The 15923-nt window shown below is 41.7% G+C and overlaps 1 protein-coding gene across 1 annotated transcript in view; it reads right to left on the reverse strand.

The window, feature by feature from the left end:
- SULF1 (sulfatase 1) overlaps nucleotides 1-15923 on the reverse strand; it is a 67345-nt gene that overhangs the window by 39769 nt on the left and 11653 nt on the right. Inside the window, exons 4-5 of the mRNA XM_009335041.1 lie at nucleotides 8303-8454; nucleotides 6096-6265 (exon numbers count right to left, since the gene is read on the reverse strand). Of these exons, the coding sequence (XP_009333316.1) occupies nucleotides 6096-6265; nucleotides 8303-8454 (322 nt within the window). The remainder of the gene's footprint in view (nucleotides 1-6095; nucleotides 6266-8302; nucleotides 8455-15923) is intronic.

Raw genomic sequence — 15923 nt, forward strand, 5'->3', positions numbered from 1 at the left:
CAGGGAAGTGGTTGAGTCACCATCCCTGGAAGTATTTAAAAGACGTGTAGCTGAGGCACTTAGGGACATGGTTTAGTGGGCATGGTGGTGTTGGGTTGACGGTTGGACTCGATGATCTTGGAGGTCTCTTCCAACCTTAATGATTCTATGATTCTATGATTCTAAGAAAGAAAAAAACCCAGCAACCCAAACCAATGTATGCTTGTACTTGAGGACCTATTGAAATGGGTCCTCAAATAGCAATCATTCAGAAATGAATTACACTACCTTCTACTAGTAACTGAACTGCTTTTTTGTGTGATATTCAATGAAACAAATGGAATAAAGCCCTTCTGCAAATCATTATTACAAAAAAATACTGAATGGGAGATTCAGCTTGGCTAATGCTGTTTACACAGTTGCGGTATCTGTGTGGAAAAGAAATAAAGCAGAGTACAGCATGTTTTAAGAGCTCCCAGAATTCAGTGCAACTTTAACATTGGTTTCCTAAATGTTTGATCTAAATAGATACATTTCCATTTCAGATGGATTAACATGGAAAGAAACAAGCATGTTTACAAACATTTGTTCAATTGCTCATACTAAAAATCTGCGTTTGCCTCTATTTACAATCTCCTAATTCCCTCCTGTCTTTATCCAACAAAAGAAAACTATGTTAACAAAAATGCTGCCTAAAAATGTTTTTTGTGAATAATTCCATAGAGTTCTCAGGGGTTTTTATCCCAAAAGTGTTTGGCTAATCTTCTGTTTGGATTGGGAGTCCTCCAGTCAGTGAAAATAATACAGTACTTATATGCCCTAGGAATATTTTTGTTTCATAAAAATGAAAGCCAACAACATTTTAAAATAATACCTATGGTAAAACTCATTGTGAAAAATGAATAGTTTCTGTACAAAATTAACACCTATATTATTCTTTGAAATATGATTAGCAAATATTGCATAAGTGGTCATGTTTCTTCAAGAAAAGAGTAAATAAACAAAGGAAACAAATCCTTTGTTTCCAGGAAAAGTAGACTTCCAGGTTTAGACACTGTTGTTGGAAAGCAGGAAGCCTAGGTTCTGGGCAAAACTAAAAGTCAAAAAAACATGACCAGTGGCACGGTCAATATTAATGTGAAGTTGAATTTCACCATTCTGGGTCTACCTTCACTGCTTTTTAAAAAGGGAATCTTTTAAACCTAGGGATATTTATGTATCTGGGGATGTGAGGTATGAAAATTTCACTCCTGAAGTGTAACACAACAGCTATATTTCGGAATAAAGAAGAAGAAAAAGTTGTTACCTGTTAAATATAACACCTTTTATTTTAGGAAAAACTATTTGTTGCTGCTGCAGAAGTTAATTGTGTAACTCGAATCTTACCACAGTTCTATATCACACTATTTCTTCTAGTCCTGTTTAAAGTCACACTTGCAATGATGTGTGTGATGATTTTGATCATTTATCTCTAAGTCAGGAGTCCAAGTGGGCCTCAGGCCAGCTGTGACAAGACACACTGACATGTAAAGATTTATTAGTGATGCAAATGTGTGATCCTACTCTAATGGGTAAGTGTCCACATGACAAGAAATACCACTGTAACTAGCAGATGTTTTAGACAACCTCAGTGACTAGAAGGCACCCTGAATGCAGCCATCTCACCCTCCAAATCTGCAGTTAAGACTGCTCTGGGGATTTGGAGGTGCAACAGCATTGCTGTTCATGTTTCACGACTGCAAACACCCTGCTACCACCAGACCTGGTCATTCAGCACATTTCATATTATCTTTAAATGGAAATTTAAAGCTCTGCCTTTCATATCATCTACCTTTTCTCACATTACCTTGGGAAGCTTTCCGATCTCCTCCCAGATACCATTTCTAGCTGCTCCTCCTAAGATATTTAGCCTGGCACTAGGATTATTTCCAGGTAACCATAAAATCTCGTTGTCAGTCCTCCTGCCAGCCCAAGGATCTTTAACTCAGCACAGCCAGCAGTTTCAGATTTCCATTTTTTACATTCTTCAGTAAACCTGCCTCCCACAGATTTTTGCTTCTAATGTTTGCTAACTTCACAGCTTATAAACAGCTTAGGTCTGATTCACAGTTCCCCTAAGACTGGTTCACACTGGAAGCTAAAGGGAAGTTAAAGTGCCAGAGGCCCTGAGCGTAACTGAGAATTCAGGCTTTCATTAGAGCATCCTTTGAGTCAGAGCTTTCCTGCTCAGCTGTCTGATGGAACAAGATTCCCCTGTAATGGCTGCCAGGGACACCTAGAGAACCACCTCTTGTGTCATAACTTCATATTTAACAACAGCATTTCCAAAGGTCTAGCAACCCTGCTCCCCAACAGACGATGTTCGTCACCACAGCAAAAATCTATGTATTGCTTTCATTTAGTACATCTTCTCCAGTCTTATTTTCTTCCACAGAAATAACTTCTGGGCATAGCTAGAGTACATGCATTAGTATGAGTTATTTTCAGAAAATATATTACTCATTATGGTGATAGCAGCCAGCATAAACTTTCAGAATTATTTTTAGGTGTCAGAAATAGGACATGTTTTAAGGAAAGGAGAGGTGGGAGAGTGGGAGGGAGAATGGATGTTTAAAAACAATAGAGAGGGTCTGCTGCTTCCAGTATGATATAGTCTGTTAAACTGGAGCTAATGAGAATTAACAGGGATCACTTAAAATTAATGATTAAACAGTGTACACATCATTACCTTTCTTGTCCTTGTAAGACTTTTCATGCCACTCCAGCAGGCTGTTTGTGCTGAGGAGGACAGGATTGTAAGGTAATGATGGTATGTAATTCTTCCTTTTCTTTTTGGCTTTGATAGGATTTTCATAAATCTTATGGACTTTGCTGCTGCATTCATTTGATTTTCTTCTTTCCTTGTTAAGTGGGGAAATGAGACCAACGGACGCCCACATTTGAGGGCAGAACTCTCCCTGAACTGGAGCATTTTCTACTGTAGCCACTGCCCTCTGCATATGTGCAAGTGGAAAACTTCTAAACAAACTTCTGATTTGTGTTATTTAAAAATTTATAAAGGCAGCATTTCAATCAAATGATAGGCACTTTACCAGCAAAGAAATGTCACATAATTTAAGGGTGTGCTTCAGCTACTGTCCTTTTAAGCAAAACTTCCCCTCATATGTGGTTGACAGGCTATCTTAATCCTTGGTTTGTAGGTATAACCTTCCATCTCAGTTTGTAAAGCCAGCAAGCAGCTTTTGACCTGGTTTCCCTTCTTTGTTGGAGGTAGGCGTTACAGTAACATGATATAGCAACTACATTTTTAAAAACAAAATCCAAGGTCAGATGGCTGTCACCCAAGGTCAGAAAGAAAGAGATTCAAATGGTTCTTGACCACCAAGGAAGAAAACCTAAGGGTTAAACGTTCGAATTACACAAACCTTGGCAGGAGAGATTTTATTGTTCTTGTGTTGTTTTCACAGGGAGCACCGAATATTTCTGTGAGAACTGAACTTCTTATATCTTTTAGAGCATGTTGCTGATATTTTTGCTAGAGAAATCAGTTATTTGGAGGCTTCAGCCACCCAAATTGGCAGTTTATCTTCAGTTTGTCTCATTTCTTAGTCTGCGGACTGAACTCTAACACATGCAGTCAGTCAGTGCAATGAGAAACACAAAACAACCCAGAAAGGATCTCTTGAGGTCACTAGAGAAAAAACTCTTTGCAGGAAGGTTGCCAAGAAATCAACAACACCAGAAGACAAGAAGCAGCACAGCTGAGTCTCATATTCTGGTCTAGTTCACAAGTAGCCTAGCAGAGGAAGGTATTTAGACTCCAGCAATCCACGCAAATAAAACTGATTTACACAAGTACTCAAATGAATCTAAGCCTGCAAATAGATAACTAGGATCTTCATTTGACCTTTGCAGGTGACATGCAACCTGTATAAGATGGAGAGGTGGTTAAAATTTTGGAGACTAACTAAACCCATTGGTTCTAGCAGCACAAGCTAGAAAACAAGTAGCCTGAAATCACCAAGCGGTAGAAAGTGTCAGGAGCATGATAAACCAATGCAAGTCCCTACAAGCACTCTTTTATGAGAGGACAGTGAGCACGGAGCCTAAAATGAGTTGCTTTGGCCTGGGGAGAGGTAGGGTGAGATACAATGATTCAGTGCTTTTCTTCCAGACACGGTCCCCACAGCTAAGCGGAAACAGTTTGAATCCTACCCTCCTGCATGATGGATAGTCCCCCAGCAAAGAGGATGGCTTGCCTGAGGCCAGGCAATCTGTGCCACTAAACGGGAAGCAATCTGTTGAACAGAGTGAGAACAAATAGATATAACTCTCTTGCTATGAAAAGGGGTGATTGAAAGAAGACATGGGAGAGGTCCATTAAATTTGATGTAGTGACTGTTCATTATTCCTCACAGGATGGGAAGTAGGGGACACTGGTGGCATGGGCAAGCTCCAGGTTTAGAAGGAAAGAAAAGGCAGTCCTTTGTCCTCGACACACGGGGTGACACTGTGGAACTTGTGCCACAAGATGGTGGGGCTGCCACCATGGTTCAAAAAGAGATCAGACTGATGCAAAGAGAATAGGGCACAATGGCCTGGATGCTTCATCTAAACTGATGATTTTCAGAAGCTGGAAAAATGAGGAAAAGGAATCTCTCTTGTTTTTTTTCCCCCTAAGCATTCCCTGCTGCTTTCTGCTGGAGCACACAATTCCAGATACTGAGTTAAAAAGATCTTTCATACAACCCAATATGACAGGTTCTATGTGTTCATGTCTATCTTATTTTACCTTTAGGACATAAAAAGGTGATAATAATTCTTCAGGAAGATTACTGGAGAACCATGTTCAAGTGAATATTTACAAACTAAAGTATCAATCTCATCACTTCTGTACACAGGTAGGAATTACCCTGAATATCTAAATAACTATGAAACATTGCTGACTGGTTTGCATTACTTGCAAAGACTAGTCTCAGGAATGTGGGAACGTTGAGAATATAGGATAAGAAAAATACAGTTAAGAATGTAAGGTCAGGGAAAGTGGCATATCTAGAAAGTAGCTGCCAATAAGAGGATAAAAAAATACAAACTAACAAATATTTAACCATGTGCCATGAACAGCAAATCTCTTTCTTGTCCCAACTAGTAATCAATTTATGCATGCAGTTTATGCAGTAACTGCTACTCCTTGCAATTTTAAACTAGTCAATACAAAAAACACCCCTCTGTGTGAGCTACTGCAGAGTGTCCAAAATGCAATTTGTAGACCACAGAGTTTTTCCACAGTTTGAGCCGATTCCTCCTCATTTTCAGAGGCCAAATCAATCTACAATCCAGCTACAATATTTTATTAAGTTTTTTTCTGTGTGGAAAGAGGTGCAGAGACATTGTTTAAGCACAAAGGGGAAGAGTGGTCTACATGCCCACGGTAGACGGAAAGGCGATGGAAAGCTTCCCAATCACCTCACTATGAGGAAAAGGACCCAGAATATTGAAGTTATAAAGCAAGCTGTTAAATCCATGACTATTCTCAGATTTTCACCTGGAGTTGGCCTCAGTTCTAGAAACAAAATGAAGAGTTCTTTTTTTTTATTATAGTATAATCACCAGAAAAGATTAAGCATGATATTTAAAAATGCAGTCTAATAGCCTGTTTTGGGAATCGGCCAGTATCTAGTCTATAAACAAATCTGGTGCACTCAAAAGCTGCAAAAGGGTGTTTTTTCCTTTCAATGCATTCAGTTAGTTAGAGCCCAGGAAGCGCATATCTTAGAGGAAGACGAAGGAAGTAATATCTTTCCAACAGATCCTGACCTGTGTCTACATATTTTCAGGGTATTGTAAGAAGCTGCCCTTACAAAGCCAAATACTGACCTTTTAATCTCCCTCAACTTCCCAGGAGGAAAAGAGCTTCTCTGTGTTTTATTAATGGTCAGAGCTGTCACTCTCCTTCCAGAAAGGAGCAAGCACGGCAAAAGAAACAAGCAAACATTCACCACTTACTATGGGTTTCTTATATTTGAATTCTCTGTCCCTACAACCTCTCCATAAACAAATACCTCACAAGAAGCAGATACAAGCAGCAGGTCTGGCAGTGTGTGATATTGACTTACATATGCTGTGAAGCGTTGGGGTAGAGCTCTGAGAACTGCGGTGCCGAATCCTCGGGGCCATGGGGCGCAGCGTGGCTGATGACCATCATTATGGGCCTATGGGGATATATCCTCTTAGACATTCTGAAGTAATTAATGCTCTCATTAGTGATTAGGTCTGTGAAGTAGTCCTGGAACATACGATTAACACAAAGCAAAAGTTACAAAGTGCATGATTAATTAGATCACATACTATCATGTTATTATGTTATTTTCAAGTCCTCATTAAAGCTCAGATCAGGAAGTAAAAACACACCATCAAAGAGATGTATGATTCGAGGGAGCATAGGGGAGACTGAGCAGTAATTACTTTCTTAAGCAGGCGAGGGCACATAAAACGAGACAGTATTTTGCAAATCAGATACAACAGAAGGCATTAAGTAAATATGATTACCAGATTTTGTAATATAATGCTAAGTAACATTTAAAATGACAGACTATACTGACAAAGATATGCTTCTTGAATTTCACTGACAAAACACTTTCACAAGATAATGGCTCCTAACTGCAAGAAATCATTGACTCTTACCTTGGTTTTTTGTTTACATAAACATTTCTTGCGTGCTCTTTGTTCAGAGTATACTTTTGCATATGTACAAAGTGGAAGAAAGCTACAACAGGCAACAGATTGCAAAAATCTTTATCAAAGAAATTGCACATGCGAATGCAGGGAGCAGTTGAATTCCTGCAGGCTCTGTTCGTTTAATTGTGCAACTTTAAGCAGTGCAGCTGCTGAGATTAAGGTTGTGACTTGCTAATAAACTGGCTTAACCCACAGCCAAGGTGGCAAATGGAAGCCTACAAGGCGAAGGGAGGAAATGGAACTAAGAAAAAAAGATGAAAACTTAAATTAAACCACCTGCCACCTTGGAGCATTCACTGTTGGCCTGGAGGTCTAGTGCGAGCTTCATTGAGAAAGTGCTGAGACAATGTTTGTAATTTCAAGCACTTCCAGGCATGACTAATCATATGTTGTGGATTCGGGGCCCCGAACAGCTGCAAAAGCAGAGCCTGAGGGACAAGGTCTGTGTCGCATGTCGGTGCTAGGACAAGCCAGCCAGCTGTGACCTCCTCGCTTGCCTGCTCCCTGTCCCCCTGCCCCTTCCCCTCTCCTGTAGCACGCTCGGAGCACACACGGTAGCCCTGGCTGCTACAATCCTTGCAGGGATATGGAAGAGACAGCGAGCGACCTTTTGGTGTACAAAATGGGTAATGAGCGCGAGGCACCAGTGTTGTGATAATTTCTGGTTTTGTGGCCTGTTCAAGTGAAATGCCTGTATGACTGCTTTCCCAAAGCATCCACTCCTCTCCTATTTGCCTATTTATTCTAGCTACATACACAGGGTGTGTAAGGAATGTATAGCTAACCAATATTCTTTATTTTCTTTTTTTTTTACTCTATATAAATATATAATTAGTAACATGTAATTTCTACGGGTGGGGAAATCAGAAACAGGCATCGCGAGCTTCCAATAAAATCTCATTACATGGGTCAGAAACCACAGCTGCAACATCTGTATCATCTTCTGTGAGCTACAGTCTGAGGAAATTCCAGATTGCTTTCTGCAGGCTGGAAAGTCTACGACCTGCGCTCCTAAGCCTTTCTGAGAAACTTCACAGCAGTGGGCAGGTCACCTTGGCATACTTTCCAAACTTTGTGAAGAGCACAAATAAGCTCTGAAGTATTCCAATGGCTGTGTTCTTGTGCTTATCTATTCTCATCCTCATATCCGGAGTTTGACACCACAGGCACACAGCCTTTTTTTGCATGTGTGCACTGTATAATGGAAAACAGCATTAACTAAGGTTTCTTATGTGGGTAACAACTGAACACACTCAGCTAACTTTAAAGTTCAGTAGTGCAAGGGGCACGATTATTTTTGGGAAAGGCCTTTATTTACTATTTGCTTCTGCCACAGAGCCATCACTTTCTAGCAGAGAGAGGGAGGGAGGAATCACCAGGCTGCACTGAAGAGCCCTTGGAAACTTTCTTCTGTTGTGAGATTAATATTCTCACATGGAAATTGATCTGCAATGCCCTGGAGAGAAAATGACATCTCAATTTCTTAGTTGTAGTTGGTTAATTAATTAATTATCTTGTTAATTAATTATCTGAAAGTGATTTTTATATGGATTAATGATGCAGCATTTACGTGTCTGGAAAATACCTTTGCATAATCAAATCCATGCTTCTCTTTGTTACCATTGCGAGAAATGGTGTAATTATAGAAGCGAGAGTTCTTCACTAATCCAACCCACTCTCTCCACCCAGGAGGGATGTAGCTGCCATTGTATTCATTGAGGTATTTCCCAAAAAAAGCTGTGAAGGTAAAAAAAAAAAAGAACACACACACACACACATGAGGCTTTGCAATCCAAGTCTTTTAGTCTGAGTCAAAAGCATGCATGAATGAAGATAAAATGTGTTAGAATGAGTCAGAGTTGCTTTATCAAAAATGTTCCTTTTATACCTTAGAGGGTTTTCAAATTAAAATAAGCTATTTCCAGAGTTTTTATGAAAGTTGAAAGCTTTTGTGACTTTAGATTTTCTTCTTAATCTTTTGGAATTTAGTGCTCACATGAAATATTTTGGGGTTTTTTTTAGAATGAGTATGTTTCTCTTGGTTTCCACTTGAAAATGGAATAAAAACTCAGTGCCCGGAGGAAACATCTGAGAAACACCTTGTGGTTTTAAGCAAGTCCTGTGATGTTTTGGAGCTCGGCTTCTGACTTTTGAAAGTTTGGGCTTAGCGACCTGGCTATGTTTGACGGTTTGATAAAAGGTCTGGGAAGTCCAGACCTCTGTCCCACTGGGCCACATTTGGGTAGAGCAAGAGGAAATCCCTGCCCTGCTTTGCTACCACAGCTTCTCTAGGGCAAAACTAACGAAGAGACAAAGACTTGGAGGTCAACTACCTCTACCTGGCCTGCCAAACTAAGTGTATTTTTTTTCATTAGCTCCAGGTGACAAGTCAGAACCCACTCAGACTGAAACTTTCAGCCTTTGCCGTCGGGCCAGGGAGGGTTTGCTGGTGCTCCTGCCAATTCCTCTGGAAGGAAGTAAAAAGGAAAACAATCTCACAATGCAGCGGGCTCCCAGCTATCTGGGAGTTGTGAATCACTTGTGCCAAAGATACACAGACACCAAAAGCTGGCCAACTGGCTTTGGGAGGGAGGATTAACGCTGGCATGGTACCCTGGCAAATGCAGCCGTGTTGCTTCTAGGGACAGATGGGTATGGAAGCTCCTTAGCTGCTTGTGTTTGGTCTTTGGCCTGGATAAAAAAGTCAGTTTGGATGGCTCTGCCTTGCTTTTCCACTGCCTGGGAAGTGTGGTGACAAAACACCTGACTGGGCCTGCAACTTGGGTTTTTAGGGATTTATTAGCTCCGGCTCAGTCCCAGCAAGTTACTGGGGTATCTGAGTAACTTCATTGTTTGCATGTTTAATTTTCTTGAGGTTTACAAGCCCCTGGAGGGTCACCTGTGCTGGCGGTTCTGTCGCCCGTGTCCCCAGCAGTCAGCACAAAGGTACACCCGGTGCTCACAAAATAAGACACCCCTGAAGAGGAGGGAATGACAGAGACTTCTCCCTTTCCAGGGACAGAGCTCCTCTGGGTGATAGCTGCCCACCTCATGGCACCCCTTGTGGTACACCGCCCCTGCCCTCGCTGCCAGCCCTGTCTCGGCCAGCCAGGCCTGCCCGTGGAGAGCTGCTGCCCAGCGTCACTTCCTCAGCTGGGCTTCGAGACACACGTCAAACCCCCACACTTGTTTCCTACTAGGAAATGAAATCACTTTGGAAAACCTCACATTCAACCTAGACACATTCAATCTAACCAAAAAAGCGCATTTGTGGAAGGGCTTAAATAATTCAGATCTGATTGATGTGGGCATGGTGAACTTCCTGGGAAAACGGTTGGAAAAATCAAAATGTTCATAATTAAAACTTGCCTGAGGCAACATAAACATGGTGCAATTGGATCATACAACTGCCAACTGTCACTAACCAGAGGTTACAGTCATATATAATATTACTTTCCTATACCACGTGGAATGTGACATATAAACAAGTCCTACAGACACTAGACCAGGCTTCCAACTCTTCTTCCCACAGCCACTCAGAAAGCAACCCAGCCACTCTCCTTTTTTCTCCTGAGGCCAACCAAAAGTCAAGAAGCTTGAGGTGAAGAAGGTGACCATGGGGAGGGAATACGTGCCCAGCACCGTTGCCTCCCAGAATGGAAACCATACCTCTCCTCTAAGGCAGCCAAACTGGGTTAAACTCTCAGAGAGTCAGATGTCCAGGGAAAGCATAAGGGTAAAGGCTGAAATACTGTGGGAAAGGAAGCCAAGGAAAGAGAAGGGGAAGAGAAGCCAGAGAGAGACAACAGTGAAGAAAAGTATGGGAGAGTGATGTGACCAAGAGAGAGGAAGCATTACTGAGCCAAACAAAATCAAGGACAGTCCATGGTTACAGGGGAGATCTGAGGTCAGCCCTCCTGAATGCCATCCCAGATCCATCAGCAGCTACTGCATGACCTTGGAGAACCTCTGCGTGCTGCGCTCATCTGTAAAGGACTCTACTGCCAACCTGCCTCCCACAAAGATCAGAGGCTTTCAAGCTGTGAAATGGAAGTTATGGCAATTTATCATGTAGGATGATCTGATAGCCCCACCTATAATTAAGATTGACTGAGACCTGAACTCTGCTATTTACAGTCTTGCCAAACTTCAATCGTTAGTGATGATAGTTTCCATGCTATCTGACTCAGGCTACATTTTGCTCTATGGAACATTTTAGCCAAAGAGTTCAGCAATTTCCAAGAAAAAGGCTAGGGAAAAATAAATGAGTTTTCCCATTTAAAATCGTTGGCAAGCTTTTCTCTAAGAAGTTCTAGTGTCTGTAGGTTTTGATGTAGTGCCTTTGTAAATAACAGAGGTGGCTATGAAAATCTGTCTCAAAATGGTCAAGCTCTGAAAAACTGTAACACACAGATGATCAGGAAAGACTTACTACAGCTTCTCAGTTTAATGTCACCATAGGGTGTTCCTTTATGGACCCAAGAAAGTGCCCACAGTTTCAGTTTTGGCACTAAAACAAAGAACAGTCAGCTTCTTTCTCTCTTTCTCTCCTCTCTCTTTTGATATTCAGGCATTACCTGAGAGAAAGCCACCAGTGTAAAATGCAGAGATGAAATGACCTGGGGCATAAGGACAAGAAAAGGTAAACTGAATTTAGAAAAGGAAAAGGAGGCTTGGAGCTGGTGGGGGCCAATTCATCTTGGAATTTCCTTGCTTTAGATTACTTAATTTTCCAACTTTAATAATGTTTTGTTAGCTCCCCTTTGGCCCCCTGAACCCCATATTTTGGTGCATGTTATGAGACTTTGGATTGACAGCCTGAACCATTCACCTTTGTGTTGGCAATGATTTAGTATTTTATCATAAAAATAATCTCAGAGCTGTCAAGTTTTAAGCCGCTCCTTGAGTGACAGTTTGCAGAGATAGACGTTTCCCCCTGTTGTAGAATAAAGCAGTTCCCATGTCAAATGTACTGAATACTAGTAGAAGCAGCGGTAGCCGTGATAATGGATCACATTTGCCAAATTGCTTTAACCAAGAGTGGTTTGTTGGTCAAAAGCTCAGGATGATATGAGTAATTAGAGAGATGAAGGGAAAAGCGAGGCTTTTACTGAAACACAAGAGTTCAGTCCCTTCACCGTGGGATTTTCTGAGTACCACTGAGTATGGGCTAGGGCAAGTGAGTCAGAGCTGGAGCCCAGTGCCAGCAGTTAGTGTCTGGCTCCTCACGCTCTGAATAAAGACAAGTGCCACAGTAAAAGGAAAGCACAGTAGTGTCCATGGGGCCAAATAACAATCAGCAAGTAATCATGACGGGTGTCCTAGTTGTTTTTTGTCAACCAGAGGATTGTAAACAATTAAAGCGCTATAGAACATGTCACAGAACTGCCCAGGAGCTGACACCGTGATGTGCAAATGTCCTTGCTGGATCTTCGCATGCTTGGCTAGTAGAGTCAACCCACATCCTTAACTTAGCTGTAGCCTGACACTTGCTGAATTGCCCAAGTGTGAGTGCTGACTGGGAATGCTCAGCTTTAGAAGCTGCTTGCACTCAGCAGTTACAGGGTTTAGGAAGCCATTTCTGCTTGTAATTAATAAAACGGAGATTATGACTCAATGGGTAAAAGCCTCATTAAAAAGTAATGCCATTTCAAGGGACATCTTTTCATTATTGCGTGTAATGGCCCCCACAGGGATAACAGGAAAGATAAATGCTGATTTTTTGCATTTTAATAAGACAGTTTTTATCTGCATTCTGGCAGTTTTGCTAACTGTTCCCAGGACACATTGTTATTTTTTAATCACATGTAGAGCAGCTTAGTATATCAGAATAATTGTATTCTGTGTGAGTATGTTCAATTAAGTTTATGCAAACAACAACACATGGCATGGTGAACAGTTATACACACATCTATGTGTCTCAGGAGTGGCTGCAGAATATACGTTTGGTACCTAATATGAATAGATGCTTTAATACAGGTTTTTGGTTTCCCTTTAGCAATTAGCTAATGAGTCCTGAACTGGACCAAGAGATCCAGGAAGTTCCAATGGGTGTAAGACAAGGAGAATTTGACTCAGGGGATCCCTAGAGTTTGAAGCCAGGATATTTATAGCTGAATGTGATTCAAATTCTCATAATTCCCAGTACTTTTTCCCCCAGTATTTTCTACAAGCATTTATGACTAACGTTTACAGTATTACACAATAGAATTAGTCCCCTAACTCCTGTCAGCATTAGTGGATTAGCGTACAGGTGAACTGGGCTACATCTACTGGTGAGACATCTCTGCACTTCCATGGATCAAAGGACGTATATTATGTTCTGCGTCCTTGTTATTTGTTGAGGTTTATGGGAACGTTTCCAATTTAAAACAAACCCAAACTTTAAAAAGGCATGCTGCAGTAAGGTTTAGTCACCGTGACCCAGACAAGAGCTTTAAGCAGACATCCCACTTCCTTTAACAAAGTCAGGAAACCATTTACAGGAGTTGCGAAGCACTGTTTATATGACATTTCAGGGCTGACACATAGTGATTCTGTGCTTCTGGGGACAGAGCCCAGCAAAACTGCAGCTTCCGGATTATTCCAGTAAATTCCTCCTTGCTTTCTTCCCATTATGCAAGCGATAAATTCAAACCCGAGAAGTTTGATTTTTCCCCTCCCTTGAAAAATTACAGAGGATTAGTGTATCACGTCACTGAAGTGCAGAAAGCCAGTTCAATATGCCAGCACTGCCTAGGAAATGAAATAAGCACTGTCCCAAAAACGCAGTGAGGAAACTGAGGCACCAAGAGGTTAACCTTCAGCTAGACCTAAGTCATGCAGGAAGCCTGTGGCATTGCCAAGAATATTATTCAGATTTTGCAGTTCCCAGTCTTGTAACTTAACCGCAGTTAACTTAAACCTGAGGTTTTCTACTTTTTCTCTAGCTTTGTGGGTCTTTCCCAGTTGCTGCCAGGTTTACCATTGTAACCAAAAAGAGCGTTAAAGATTTTATAACTCAGCAGTTGCAAATGGCATTAGCCTATAACTTGATATAGCAATCGTTAGCCTGGGTGATGTCTTTAACAAAGCCTGTATTATGGGCCAAGCTGGTAGCACTTTCCAGTATTGATGTTCTCATTTGAAGACCCTGTTTTCAGTTGCTTATAACCTTCTCATACTTGGACTGCAATTTTCCACACTGGATGTCTGCCTCAGGCTGAATTTTTTGAAACTTCTTAGCCCAAACAGTAGCCATCTTTGAGAACCACAGTAATGGAAAAGGAATTACGTTTAATATCTGAAAAAAATTATGCGAGCTTTCATTTGATAGCACATCCATGCTCTGCACTGAGAGCACAAACTCTGTCAAAGATATGATGGACTTTCTGTCAAGGAGGCATCTTTTATCATCCTGGTGAAAATCTGTCCAAATTTTGCTCAGTTTTGAAAAAAAAAACTGTAGTTTGCATGTGCTGAGATCTGGGCACCTCAGGACTTTATTCCCTGTCCACCTGTGAGTGGTGTCAGTAGGTGGGAGAAAGTTGATTGAAATGCAGAGGGCAGGAGGTGACCAGATAAGGACAAGCAGTTTGGGGAATGGCAGGAGATCTAGCAAAGGAGCTGAGAGCAGGGGGAAAGCAGTGGGGGCTCTGGGGCCCAGGACTGGCAATGTCAACCAAGAAAGTGGACAGTGAGTGCAGAAAGGAGAAAGAAGCTGACTGACAAAGCAAGGGGGGGTGGGAAAAGCAGATTTGCTGATCCGGCTGGAAAAGGAGATCGCTAACAGTAAGCAGTGGGAACAGGACGTGTCTGTCAAGGACTGACTGGACCCAGGAGGGGAGGGAGGGTGGAAACAGGGAGGACAGACAGGCTGGGGGGGACAAGGCTCAGAGCAGCGGCCGAGGTGAGGTCTTGCAGGGCCAGAAAACTGGGATGAGAAAACTGAAGAGTGGAGACTGCTCCGCCTAACTGCGTAGGATGAAGGGAGCCAGAAGTGCTTTTGGACAGTGGGGTGGACGCAACAATGCCTGAAAGGACTCGTGAGTCTCACTGGTACCTTCCTTTCAGCAGGCATCTGAAAACATATAGCTGCCATCCCCAGCCCCCATATATGTGATAAAAACCCACTCTGCTTAGTAACTCAGTAAGAAAGCAGTAGAGTTTTGCAGAGGGGATCTGGGACCCCCATCCTTGCTGATGTGGATGCCGGCATCAGGTCACTTGGTAGAACTGGTCTATGTTTTTAAACCGAGGAAATGTCACCCTCCAAAAAGGGATATGTTATTATGTGGATAAAGACTATCATTTGGCCACATGAACAAGAGAGATGAAATAGTTGTACAGACAATGTTCTACCCAGATTTTGTACGGGTATGAATACGTAAACTTGCTAAAAATCTTTTTGTATATGGTTTTCTGTGCAATATTTAATAGCACAGAATTCTGTTTTAAGCATAAGTAAGCAAACATGCTGTGGTTTTTGATGAGGTCCTGGACAGAAACAAAAAAAAAATTCACTTCACATGATACCATAGAACTAGAAAATCCTGCATGTTATCCTTTTCAGCCTTTTCCCTCTTCTACGTTTCACTTTTTGTGGACTAGTTGAATATATTCAGCATATTTCACTTTTATTTATACATTTCTTAGTTTGACTGAAAGTGTAATTTTATTCTGAAAAGCAAGACATATTTCTAATTATTTAAAATATTTACAAGTTAAATTATGTTTGATGCTCCCCAGCCTCTTTTATACCAATTAAGAAAGAACCTGGATGCTTGGAGTTAGTATCATAAAATCATAGAATAGTTTGGGTTGGAAGGGACCTCTAATGGTCATCTAGTCCAACCCCCCTGCTGTGGGCAGGGACATCTTCAACTAGATCAGGTTGCTCAGAGCCCCGTCCAACCTGACCTTGAATGTTTTCAGGGATGGGGTATCCACCACCTCTCTGGGCAACCTGTGCCAATGTTTCACCACCGTCAGCGTAAAAAATTTCTTCCTTATAGCTAGTCTATATCTACCCCCGTTTAGTTTAAAGCCATTCCCCCTTGTCCTGTCACAACAGGCCCTGCTAAAAAGTCTGCTGCCTTCTTTTTTATAACCCCTCTTGAAGTACTGATGATAGGCTGCAATAAGGTCTCCCCAAAGCCTTCTCTTCTCCAGGCTGAACAACCCCAACTCTCTCAGCCTTTCTTCATAGGAGAGGTGTTCCATCCCCC

This window comes from Pygoscelis adeliae, unplaced genomic scaffold (assembly GCF_000699105.1).
Source record: "Pygoscelis adeliae isolate BGI_AS28 unplaced genomic scaffold, ASM69910v1 Scaffold101, whole genome shotgun sequence".
Classification (NCBI taxonomy): Eukaryota; Metazoa; Chordata; class Aves; order Sphenisciformes; family Spheniscidae; genus Pygoscelis; species Pygoscelis adeliae.